This window comes from Haliotis cracherodii, unplaced genomic scaffold (genome assembly GCF_022045235.1).
Source record: "Haliotis cracherodii isolate W230 unplaced genomic scaffold, xgHalCrac1.p SCAF_5, whole genome shotgun sequence".
NCBI classification, from domain to species: domain Eukaryota; kingdom Metazoa; phylum Mollusca; class Gastropoda; order Lepetellida; family Haliotidae; genus Haliotis; species Haliotis cracherodii.
The window spans coordinates 25,911,600-25,924,516 of record NW_027266308.1 but is presented as its reverse complement, the minus strand read 5'-3'; the positions used below and the strand labels follow the sequence as shown (position 1 = coordinate 25,924,516).

At 36.4% G+C, this 12,917-nt stretch overlaps 1 protein-coding gene across 18 annotated transcripts in view; it reads left to right on the top strand.

Annotated features, from left to right (window-relative positions):
* The window catches only part of LOC139444421 (spectrin beta chain-like), a 91,356-nt gene that overhangs the window by 40,278 nt on the left and 38,161 nt on the right, over nucleotides 1–12,917 (top strand). For 17 of the 18 annotated variants that reach the window (XM_071225404.1, XM_071225398.1, XM_071225397.1 and 14 more), the window contains exons 2-3: nucleotides 6,145–6,293; nucleotides 12,577–12,728. In XM_071225404.1, coding sequence (XP_071081505.1) covers nucleotides 6,173–6,293; nucleotides 12,577–12,728 — 273 coding nt within the window. In that variant the 5' untranslated portion in view covers nucleotides 6,145–6,172. Of the gene's footprint in view, nucleotides 1–1,202; nucleotides 1,284–6,144; nucleotides 6,294–12,576; nucleotides 12,729–12,917 lie in introns of those variants that run through there. The other variant, XM_071225395.1, reaches the window with a different exon arrangement.

The window sequence follows — 12,917 nt, the reverse complement described above, 5'->3', positions numbered from 1 at the left end:
AGCTTTTGATATTAATCACAAGGCATTTTAACAGTGTGAAATTGGCACTAGTCATGTGGTCCTTGCTAAACTGCCCATAGGTTAGGTATCTGAAGGACTAGTAGAAATTTGTCATTTCTTAGGGTTTAGCTATATGTTATCGTTATAAGGACTAGTAGACTGAAAAATGCCAGTTTGTACCGCTGATTTACAAACACAAGTATCAGTGGCATAGAGGTGGTCTCAGAATCCGCAAATACCATAAATGTTCAGTTGAAGGAAAGATTACGGTACCATCCTCATATCTTTGTGTTGTGAGAAAAAAACCACCTTTGTATGTGTGCATCATGCACACCCCACTCAACATAACTTACTTTTTGCACTATTCACAAAACAATATAGTGCTTATCATAAAGTCATTAGTATGCAGGGCCCCAATCATCTTTCCATGAAATTTGTTGGGGACTTGATATTATGTACTTGGCAGTGTTCATTGACTAGGATGATATGGATAAAAAATACTGTCTCATATGTTGTACACCCAGTTCAGATTTTGTTATTAGTGGTAAAGTCATCCAAAGTACTATTGGGTCAAATATCTGTTACAAGTAGCATTCATTAGGTCCAAAATCTGTGGTATGTAGGGTAATCAGTAACATGAATCTTGTCTCTGATTGTCATCTGATACAACCTTTGTAAATCACTGTTTTATACTGGTAATTCCTGGTTTTATGACACAAAATTTCACTCGTTACTGTATCATTACTCTATAATGGACTAGTGCACTGGCATGCAAATTCGATATGAAATGTAGGCCCTAATTCCCATGTGGTTAAAGTTACATGTGATCTGACTTACTAATGTTGATTGCATGATGAGGAAGTATTCCATTCTTTGAATGAATGAAATAACTTGCCTCATTTTGCATAATGTTCTCAGTCCAGCTGGACAATGCTGTCTGTACTGAATCAGCATGTGGTAAGATAACATGGCTGTATGATAATTTCCACTCCTGTGTGAAATGTAGTCCCACTGGCAGAAGTCTGGCATATGGCTCTACTTACTACCAACAATCTGGGCTGGGAAGATGTACACAGATAGTCTATCAGACCGGCTTTGTTTCTGTTGTCATAGCAACATCTGCCGAAAATATTAGAAGAATTTGCTCAAAGTTCTCTTGGCTCTTGTCCTGAGCACAAGGCAAACAGTGGCAATGGGAGCCCCAAGGTGGCTGGGATATTGAGGAATGGATTGAGTCACTGGTCAGTCACTGCAGCAAGGTGGCTTCGATGCCCCAGTAAAGAGTGAGTTGCAAGGCTATTTTATGACAAATCCATTTATTGATCCTTGGTGTAGGCGATGTTGGGCTGGTCAATTTGGTGAGTCGTAGCTACAGAAATAGCTTCTCTTACTGTGGCATCTGGCAAAAGAACAGGGAATGTCCTACAAGTCATGCAGTCTACCACTGAAAGATTACTACTAATTCTTGAAGTCGCGCTTAGGATGAACATGATTTATATAATGAAGTTTTGATCCTGATATTCATCTGTTGCTGTTGTAGAAGTTTGCTTTTACATTGAGCTGAAATTTTCAGTGTTGTGCGTAGTTACATCAGTCCTTGTAAAAAAACTTTTGAATCTGCAAGTCTGAACTTGGCTCTTGTCATCATTTTCAATAGATTTTCAAGTTGTCATATGGACTATTAATAACTGAGCTTACTAGACTGAACAGAAACTTTGTTGACTCTGGCTTTGCACTAGTGGCTAAAGTCGCAGACAGTTATATTGGTTAAAAAATTAGGGAATGGAAACATTGTTCAGAATGAGATGTCTTGTTTAGGTTTATTTTTTTTGGAAACAGAAAGCTTTCTTATTCTGTGCTCGTAAATGAGACCGAAACAAATGTCCTTTGTAATAAACAGCATTTTTAGAAATTGTTTTCCAGGGTTACCAATTTATCAAATGTATGTCCCCTGACATGCTTTACAGTGGTAGAAAATTGCACAAGTCCTTTAGTCCTTGCCAATTTGTCAAATAGTCAATGTATCAGAAGGGCCAGTAGAAATTTGCCATTATTAAGTGTTTTGCTATATGTTATGATAAGGACTAGTGGATTAAAACAGGTAGTATCTCTCACTGCTGGAGGATCAATGTAATTCTTATTTCTTTTCCATACAATTGTGTAACAATTTTGGCTTTATGGCACCTGATACATCACAATTGTTTGGTTAATTGCAATGAGACGCCAATGTTAGCAAGTATCTTGATTAATCTGTGTGAATGGTAATTGACTTGATTAATTAGGGCAATTGTATTGGCCCAAATCATTCAATTATTAGGTTAGTCTATTTGTTTGTGTATCATTTTCATTAATCTTGATGTTATAGACTGCTTGTTTTCAGTGATGTTTCTTTCTTTTTTTGGTGTGTTCCCAGTTCAGAATACGGATTGATTTCTTTAACCAGTTATGAAATACTTTATATATATATATATCCTCTCATCGAGGGAGAAAGGATGTCTTGAACTGATATTATAATGTATGCATTGGAGATTTCGGCATGTATGATGGAATTTATCCAACTACATGGCATACGTGTATTTATATTAAAACATGAAGTAGCTTTGGGTGGATGAACTATTCACCAATTCCGTAGATTGATGCAATTAATGTCCAATACTGAGTCTTCTTGTTGCGACTTGATTATTTAAAGGCCACTGTCATTTTAATGATTTAGCTGGAATATTTCTGAGTGCAGCGTTAAACAACAAACTATGCAGTTGAACCAGTCATGCACATTATTCCATTATGCTTCAGTTTGCTCAGTCACAAATAGCTAGCCCACCCCTTACTACTGTTTAGGCAGATGGTCTTTGATCAAGGATTACAGCTAGTCTTTAGAAGCAGACAAATTAAGGAATTAGTAACAACACAGGCGAACCCCGTTTTACCACCCAACTGAAACATTTATTTTGCAGTATATCTGTCATTCCTTCCAACTTATTTGGGGCCAGCCAGTCATGTTGGTTGTAGAGTTACATGTAAATAGGACAAGATTTATTGAGCTGCAAGAACATAGCTAGCCTTCTGAAGCTTAGTTTCCTGGGTTGTCACCTTTGTACATGTTAATGCAAGGTAATTGCTGTTCTGGTAATCTGTGTATTTGCCCTTGGAGGCATCGGAATTGTCATGGTTTGTTTCACAGAGTTGTTAGATGGCTTGCATACTTTCAATGTAATTTTGAGGATGACTTGGCTGAGGCAAGGTTTCCTTGTATAGATTGTACATGTATGCCATGTTATTATCCAAGTATGGATTGTATTATTTTATAACCATGATTATAGTTATTATTCGGATTTAAATTTTAAGGAAATATTGCAAAATTTTCTCCTTCCAAATCAATTTTGCTATCATGGCTATTGTAGCGTAAATTATGTTTATAAAATATTAGGTTAATATCTTGTCATCACTTGTCAATAATGGAACACAGAAGAGGAGAGCATATGTTGTAGAAATATCACTATATGTATGATATATTCCAAATTCTAAAGATTAGAAGCCAATTGTTTGGGATGTTGATATTTGCATAATGGAAAGGTTATGGATCATGTTGATTGATCTATACATACAACATTAGACATTCTGATTATTCAATATTGATGCTGATAAGAACTGTCTTTTGCATGTTGACTGGCTGGTTTGGTTGACATTTCAAACTGTTAAATTGCAAGTTATCTTATATAAGCATGTAAAGTACATTGCCTGGGCAATATTTCATATGTTGATAGTGAAAATGATTATTTTTTATTACATTTTATTAGCATCATACATAAATGACATGCAAAACAAGATGCATTGTAGTATTAATGATTGAATGGTAGGTTGGGGGCGACACCTGTGTTGTTTGCTACAAACCTGACGAAAATAATGATTGATACAAGAAAAGTATGGTAACAGATGTACATGGTACAAGGTCTCACAACATGCACAAGTCAGGAATGTCATTATCCATGTACTGTTGTATTACTACTGACTCCTAAGTCTGTTGTGACTAATGCTCAAGGTATGAACATATGTATAGGTAATAAGTTGTCAAAGGAAATGTGTATGAGGTGGCACACTATTGATCGTTTGAAGAAAATGTGTTATAATTATATATGTTATTCATAACTGTAGGTGAAAGTTTAAGGTATTTCAATTAGTGTAATGGGACTTAAAAGAAAATTCAGTAAGGATGCCTCCTGCATGACAATGATGTTAATACGGTTGTTATGGGCATATTTTGAATTCTTGCCCTTCTGTGGCCTTTCTATTTCCTTGTTTATGTAGATTCTATCTGTATGGACATCTGTAACCTCAAGGTTTATGAAGCCGGAATTATGTGTACCGTTATATGATGATAAGGCTTATAAATTGGGTCTGTTTTTGTATCATAATCTTGAGTTTCCTGAGAGTTGGTGAAAATCTTGTTTGTAGAAATGTTATATGTCTGTCAGCTTCCAAACTTATAGGGTTTTGGATAGTTCAAATGTTCACTTATGCTGCAATCCCTACATATGTCTGAAATATTGATTTAACTTAAAGCAGCTTAAACCTTACTCATATACAATGCTTGCTCTAGGTTCTATTCCTATAATTATGACTTTCAACTAATTTGTTATGGTCTATAGATGTTCTTGAATCTTTTTGAGTATTGCCATACTTTGTAGAATAGTATAAGAGTTGGTTGCATGAGATTATTTCCTCCATGTGATGCTGGAGTTTCCACATGCATGTGAAGAGGAAAGATGAGTGTAGAGTAGATGGGGAATGTGAGGCATCCTGGCTTGTCTTATCTGAAATGCTGAGCAGCACATTCCGACAGCTCCCACATTGCTGGTCATGTCACTTATGTTGAGGATACACGCTTACTAAAACATGACAACCACACAGGCCTTGGGGACTTGCAACTGAACTGTGAGGATGACACATGATTCAGATGAACAGTTTTGAATAGTCATTGTGCCCATGCTATGTAATATTAGTGTATGTTATGATTGCCACTATGCCATTGTTCATGATCCAGCATCAGAATAAATTTCCTCATACCAGCATACTTTCCTCTATGATACAGCCCATTTATGTGTAAATGTTTAAATCTTTGGAAAATGTTTCTAATGGTTATGATAATTTGGGAACATTTTATCATCAATCAATATTAGCAGCTTCAGATTCCGTGACTAGACAGCTTTGTCTATTAAAAATGACTTGCCATCATTTATTGAAATAATTACTGTGTAATGCCTTCCTTGAACAAGGTCAGCTGATTATAAATGTCTCATTCAGCATGTTTAGTGTGTCGGAACAAGGTCAAGCTCTGACTGTAAATCTATCAATGTTAGCACCTATGCCACTGATGAAGGAGGGATTGAGAACAGGCCGTATCAGAGTTAGGTCAAGAAAGATGAATTTCAGACCAGCTATGCAGCTTCCCCACTGTCTATTATCTTAAGTGTTGATCAGTCTGGATGCACATATCAAGAAAGAGATAATCAGATTTGGCAGATACCTCTGAGCGTGAAAATCTAATAGCATGCGCTAAAACAGAGGAGTTTATGTACCTGATATCTCAGTTTCACTGCTGACTCTTTATGCTAAAAACTAAAATATGGGCAGTTACTGTTTTGTAGTTTCTTTCTTTTTAGTGGATATTTGGATTTTCACCAAATAATGTTGTATCCTGTAGATACGCCAGACTTGATATCTTCACCAAGTATTGCCACTATTTGTCGGTTCTAATGAATCAATGCTACAGCTCCCAAAATGACAATTGTGCTTCCGATAACTAGACTAATATTCAGTCTGGCCTGAGAGGGGGATTTTACCCATTTGTGCTTAAATTTGAGACATGTCATATTGCAATCAGACTAAAGCTTCAATAATGTTTTTATGCTGCAAATATGCTAGATGACAGCTAATGGCATTTCAGTCAGAATATACCCTGTATATTACAGCTTAGTCTGCATGCATGATGGTAAGTTGTACGTGAGATGAATCTTGAATGTGCCAATTTGTGAATTATCAATAATGGTGGTTGTACTGAATGATACGAGCTGTTGTATTTGTGGTTAGAGCTTTATAATGTAAAATTTTATGTTTGTATCTGAAATGTCCCCTCTTGTCTTTCAGGATCACGGTGGCAGGGTAAACAGCAATCATGACGGAAATTGAACAGATGGCGAACAATGTGGTTCGCTGGGAACCGATGGATGATGATTTTGACGCCGGTAACAACTCCTCCCGCCTTTTTGAAAGATCCAGAATCAAGGCTCTTGCAGGTAAGGAATGATGTCTGAATCAGGAAATGTCTATCGAGTAGGCACTTGTATGAAAGTACAAATAATTGTTTTGAAAGATTAAATTGATAAACGATGTGCATTTGAGGGTAGATGCACATATTGACATTTTGGTACTTGGCATGTAGCCCTGATGTCAAACCATCTCTCTCTCCCCCTCATCAAACACCTTGTGGGCATTACTAAGCTAGTGGGGCTGTGGGGTAGCCAAGTGGTTAAAGTGTACGCACGTTGTTCTAAAAGTGGCGTAAAATCATACTCAGTTACTAACTAAATTAGTTGCTTAAAGACATAAATGATTAACTATCTTTGGTGATTTGCTTTTTGGGGATGTCTCGAGTTTTAGTTGACATGCTTGTAAACTGTATTATAATCATAATAAGGACATTAGAATTTGTGAGACCCATGAAGATCTGGAGTAGAAGAGCAACCCATAAAAGGCAACTTTGCTTGTTGTAAGAGGCGACTAACAGGATCAGGTGGTCAGGCTCACTGACTTTGTTGATGCATGCCATCGTATCCCAAGTGGGTTGATCAGTGCTCATGATGTCAATCACTGGGTTATCTTGTCCAAACTTGATTATTAACAGACTGCCGTCATATTGCTGGAATATTGCTGAGTGCGGCGTTAAACAACAAACAAACATAATATTAGAATCTTTCTAGAAAGTCAATGCCAGGCATGGATTGTACAGAATTCTGTAGCCTGGATTGTGTTGGAAGCAGCAAGGTTTTACCTAGCTGTTCCTCCAGGGAAACAGAAAATAGATGAAACTCGGCTATGCAGCAGTGTTCTGTCCAGCTCTGGTATTAAGTGCCCTGATCAATATTGTACTGAATAATATCTATTGAATATTAATAGCCACCAACGGCAGACTCGGGAAATTGATAATCGTTACGTCTGTAGACTGGATAGTGGCAGAATTTGGTTCACAGTGAACACACTTGCTGTGAATGTCAGATTGGAGTGGAGGTATACAATTACTGGCAATACAAAAAGGAATTCAGGTTTTCTTTTTGAGCTATAACAAAAGAAACACAGATGCTGTTGTAAAAGTTACTGTGATTGTCATTCAAAAACATTTGTTATTGTACATTTTTAATTATTTTGTTTATCAATGAACTTGGTGGTTTTTTTAAATTGAAATTCTAAGATTAGGGGTCTCTTAGTCTCAATATAAATATGATTTGATATATGATCCTCAAAATGCCACCTGATCTATGTTAGATTTGGTATAAATAAAATAGGTTTTAGCAAAATGGGTGAGTTTACTGCTACTGTCAGACCCAAGTGATCCTAGAAATGTGATATAGGGATACAATCTCTATTCAAGCTGAGCGTTTGACAGAGCTGAATAACGACAGTGTGTAGAGCCAGAATCCTGCTGATCTGGGCTTTTCACCTTATATTTATCTATCCTTGAGACTCAGGAAAATACTGCTTGCTGTATACAATGGAAAAGCAGCATGTGATACCCGGGAGCAACTGGCTCACAGGATCTCTAAACTTGTAGTTGATTCTGAGTGATGAGAATAACCTACATGGCTTCTTGTACAAACAGTATCTACTAACAGGATTGATATATTTTGGTTAGCCCTTGCTGTAGATGAGGAATTACTTACATTGTTTAGCCATGTGTTGTTGTTTTTTTTATCAACCTGGATAGCTGTTGTCAAAAACTTTCCAAAAATACTGATAATGTTGGAAAGATGAGTGAAGATATTTAGGGTTCATACACAGAAAACATTGCATGTATGCTGGGATGGAGCTAGTTAGTACAATTTATAAGCTATTGATTTGCGTTGAGTATTTACATTGGTCATACTGACATGTACAACAGTGATGAATGCATGATGGTGTACATTGATCCAGGTTAACATTCTGCTCCTATAACGCTGTGCTTGCTAGCTTCACTGCAAGGATGGGTTTTTAATAATTGATTTCCATCAAGCCTGTTGCTACACTGTGTGTGACACTATTGATTTTCTATACAACTGGCCAAAGCTTAGCTAATGAATATATTTTGTGGAAATTTTGTGTTTCAAATATGATTCTATTTTCACAAATGTATGTTTGGCTGCTAGGATTTGCATTGTCAGCTGTAAATTGGTATTCGAGAGCAGTTTGTGTTGGTAATTAGAGTAGTTGGTTCAGTTTGGAATGTGCCTTCAACCTCTCCAGTTGATGATATTTCGAAATGGTACACTGGCTGAATTTTTAGTGGAGACACTATTGAAATTGAATTTGCATTATCTATATACATGATATATGAGAAGGCAGTGTTAGAAATTGGCACTAGTCCTGTAGTCCTTGCCAATCTGCCTAATAGTTAAGGCATCATATTGACTAGTGGAAATTTGCCATTTTTAAGGGTTTTGCTATACATATATTAACATTATAAGGACTAGTGAACTAAAAATGTTAGTTTATACCGCTGGAAGGGCTGCAGACAATGTTATATGTTTCATAAATATCTCTGTAAGATTACCCCTTTGAAATATTAATCACATATATATTAAGACAGAAAATATGACATTGTGTCTGAGCATGTTCTGTTTGTACAAAAGTGTTTTCCAAGAACAAACTGTTTTTATGTGTCTGCGTTATCATCTGTGACCCGGCATGCAGTCTCATCTGTCTACCTGTGGGCTGGTCCAAGAAACAGACTATAACACTGAGCTATGGATTACAATTGGGTGACTCATCCCCAGACCTGCCGCACTGTACTCTCTCCTGTTGAGCTGGGAGAATGTCAATATGGGAGATGCATTTATGAACATGTCTGTGTATGAGACTAGGTTTTACAGCCCTCCACAACAGGCACTACAAGCTCCACTGTGTCCAGCCTCCCCTATGCATCACTTCCATTGTTCCCCGTTGTCTTGTCAGGGTGTCAGGTTGCGGGTCACATGGCTGGGCGGACCTGCCCTATTGTAATACTCATTTGTTAGGAATGTGAAGTGGATGGTATCAAAACAAACTACATTAGCTACATCTGCAATGTTTTTCTATTAATTTGAGGGTCAGGGTTATTGTATTCCCAGATTTTCCCACTTACATTTGCTTCATATGAAAACACAAGATTAGAAACAAATGTGTAACACCATCAGGAAAAATGCAGATGTGGAGGGTCAAACCTGATGGAATTCTGTAACAGAGTCTCAGTTTGAACCTAGCTCCGAAGTACAGTAAACTACAGTTATAACGAACACGCTTATAACGAACTTACGGTTATAACAAACTTACTGTTTTGGTCCCAACTATTTGCTGTAGTTATGCTGTATATATGCTTATAACGAACTACGGTTATAACAAACTAAAATTAGTAGTCCCTTTGAGTTCGTTATAACCGTACTTTACTGTATCCTCAAGTATTTACTTGTCATTATTCCAGTGTTATAAGGGCCTTATTCTTATGCTGATACTTTCGTTGCTGAAATCTATTTCACTTAATTAATTGAAGTAATAATTCTGATGAATGTTTTTATTCAAATATCAATTGTTTTGTCACAGTGGTTAATGGCAGGAGTATTCTGGATAAGCTAAATCAACAGTTTATTTGAGGTGACATATTCTTGTTTGCCAACACAAATGATCTTTTTGACATGTTTGTTGACCAGTATGACTATTTCCTTATATTACGGAAGGCAATGTAATTGCAGCATTTAGAGCTTTTATTTTTAAGCGTTATTTAACTTGAAATATATCTTGAAGCAAACATCAAAAAGTACAATTTTGATCTGTGATTAAGCTGAGTAATTATTCATAGCATAGAGATAAGCTAGTAATTACTTGACAGAGTTAAAATTGTTCCTTGTGAAACAAAAACAATACACAGTGACCTTTGTCACTGAAATGAAGTTGTCACAAACATCCAAACGTGATGTCATTTTGTGAAAAAGGCCACTTCCCTTGATATAAATTTATTTAGAACTAGAATCTCATTGTTTCCGAGTTGTATAAACAGGAAATGTTTCGCGTGATTAGTTTGACAATCGACTTTGGAAAAAATATCATATTGTACCTTCAAAATGTGAAGAATTTCTAAAAATATTTTCATCTTTTTCTTGTAAGGTGAGATTCTAAACCTGTTAACTTTGTTAAGCCAAGGCTAATGATGGAACAGTTTATGATGAATCTTGTCTAAAAGGTCAAACTGACATGGAAAATGAAAGTGAATTGTATATAAACTGAAAATAGAGTGTGATACAATGATTCACTAGAGCCTCCGGTTGGATTGTAATACTGCCAAATGTCATCCCATTTCGACTGTTTTAACTCCGTCATCAGAGAGGAAGTGTCCCAATTATTTTGGTGAGACCGGAAGTTTGTATCCCCAGTGACTGTTTGAACAGCACCACCCCCTTGCATTTATTTAAACTTGTGGCAAAATCAATACTGTGGATAGTTTACATGTGAAGGTGTCAGACGTAAACAGCAAGGTTAACGTGATTGATGGATACCAAGTAACATGTAGTGTCATGGGTAGTTTTATCTGATTAAGGAGTTTGTACCCACTAGAGATTGTGTAACGGCTCATAGCTGTTAGTCGACAGGCGGGCGCTTTGGGATTGTTACATCCTGTGCTTTCTAAATGGATTACTAATGTTCAATGGCAATATGGAATACTTCAAAAGTTCTCCAGAAAATACAGATAGATTTATTCAAGGAAAAATTAAGCAGTTGGCAGGTAAAGTAATTACGGAAGCATTTTGAACATGAATTATTTTAGGGCGGATTAAATTGTTCCCAACATGAGAGAAGGGGAAAATGACCTTTGTAAAAAGGTGCTTGCTGAACATATTATCTAAAGTACAGCTTGAAGAAGGCAAATTGAAGCTATAAAATGAACAGTTCTGTAACCTTATTCAAGTCGGTAAGGTCAGACGCTATCACGGGATGTGTGTATCAGTGTTCAGTTAACAAGTTGAGTCCAGTTCACATCAGATAGCTATTGCTGAAATATGAGAACAAGCACAATAATGCTTCTTGAAAATAGCTTCAGCTAAAATGCACCTCAAACACATGTCTTGACATTGTGAACTGTGTTGGAATTTTTTCGAGTCTTTATATGAAAGATGGGTTACTTCGAATAGCTATGCAGACCAAGCTTCCCTAAATATTATAGCAGATAATTTCATGTTATTTTAGTCCATTTAAGTTATTTTGCAGTGTGTTAGTGATCAAGAATCATAAGAAAGATTGAAAAAAGTAATCCAAGTTAGTTTTTTCAAACAGAACTTTGCATGAAAGCTTAGTTTCTCTTTTATGGATTTCATCAGAAGGTGTTGTTTTTTTTGCATTAGAGCCATATCCTACGTAGCTAGGTCGCAGCGCCACTGACAGAACACTGACAAATTGTCTATTGATTTTCTGTGCGAGATTTAAAGTGAGGTCAGGGTTACTGCTGAATATGAAGTGAGATTACGCCTGTTCCCAGTGGCTGATGGGATGGCATGGCATGCAGTGGCATGATAACACATTTCATGTCTTCAGAGATTGCATTCATATCTTTTAATTGTTTGAAAGCGTCTTGCATTAAAGATGGTTGGAGCTAATCATGAAGTATCTTAATATCCACAGTATTTGAGTTTGAGTAGTGCTAGTGATATCACTTAGGCTGATGACCTCATTGATAAACTGAATACTACTGAATAAATGATAAAGTTGGCCTGATGAATCCAGGTTACCGCCAAGTGTCGCCTTTAGGATGATCTCATTGATGGACCTTCCTATGGTAGCTGTTAAGATTTGAATGATTAATTCATCTAGTACCATGTGTGAATGATTGATTCATGTACTACCATGTGTGAATAAGAGAATATAGCTGACAAGATTTTGTCATAGTTATTTTTTCAACTTTTCATTTTCATAGTTAGTGAGTTATATTGATTTAACTTTGCATCAGCATTGTTTCAGCCATAATTCGACGAGCACAAGATTTAGTACATGTAGTATCTACAATCATTTCAGTTTAATATGTCATACTAATGCAAAGACCTGACTTTTGATGTTGGATCCCTGTCAGTATAAACCACTTCAGCTAGTGGGAATACATTAGTGCATATAGTCATTTAGATATTTATCAGGCAGAGAATTTATTTTTAGAAACATCCTCAAACTGGTCATGATGTGATCAAAATGAGCTGTGATTCCATACACTATAACAGCTGAGTTTATTTTGTGCATTAGGGTATATGCATCACAAGCTCCCAAATGAAGTGTTTATTTGATTCAAATGTTATTTATTCTCTACCTTTTCAGATGAAAGAGAACTAGTACAGAAGAAAACTTTCCAAAAATGGGTAAATTCTCATTTGGTGCGCACAGGAAATCGCATCAGCGATTTATATGTGGATCTCAGAGATGGCAAAATGTTGATGAAGCTCTTGGAAGTCCTGTCTGGAGAAAGATTGGTAAGTTTCCATCTGTTTTCTCAAATTATTAAGGACTATCAATTGATGAAAGTGTAGTGATCAGTTTTAGAAATTCAGTGGTAAATTCAAGGAGCCCTATTCATAGCAGTAATGTTGAAAAAGAAGAATCAAGGGGATCCTTTGATTCAAATACCATAGCAGAAAATCTAAAGGACTCCAGGTCCCCCT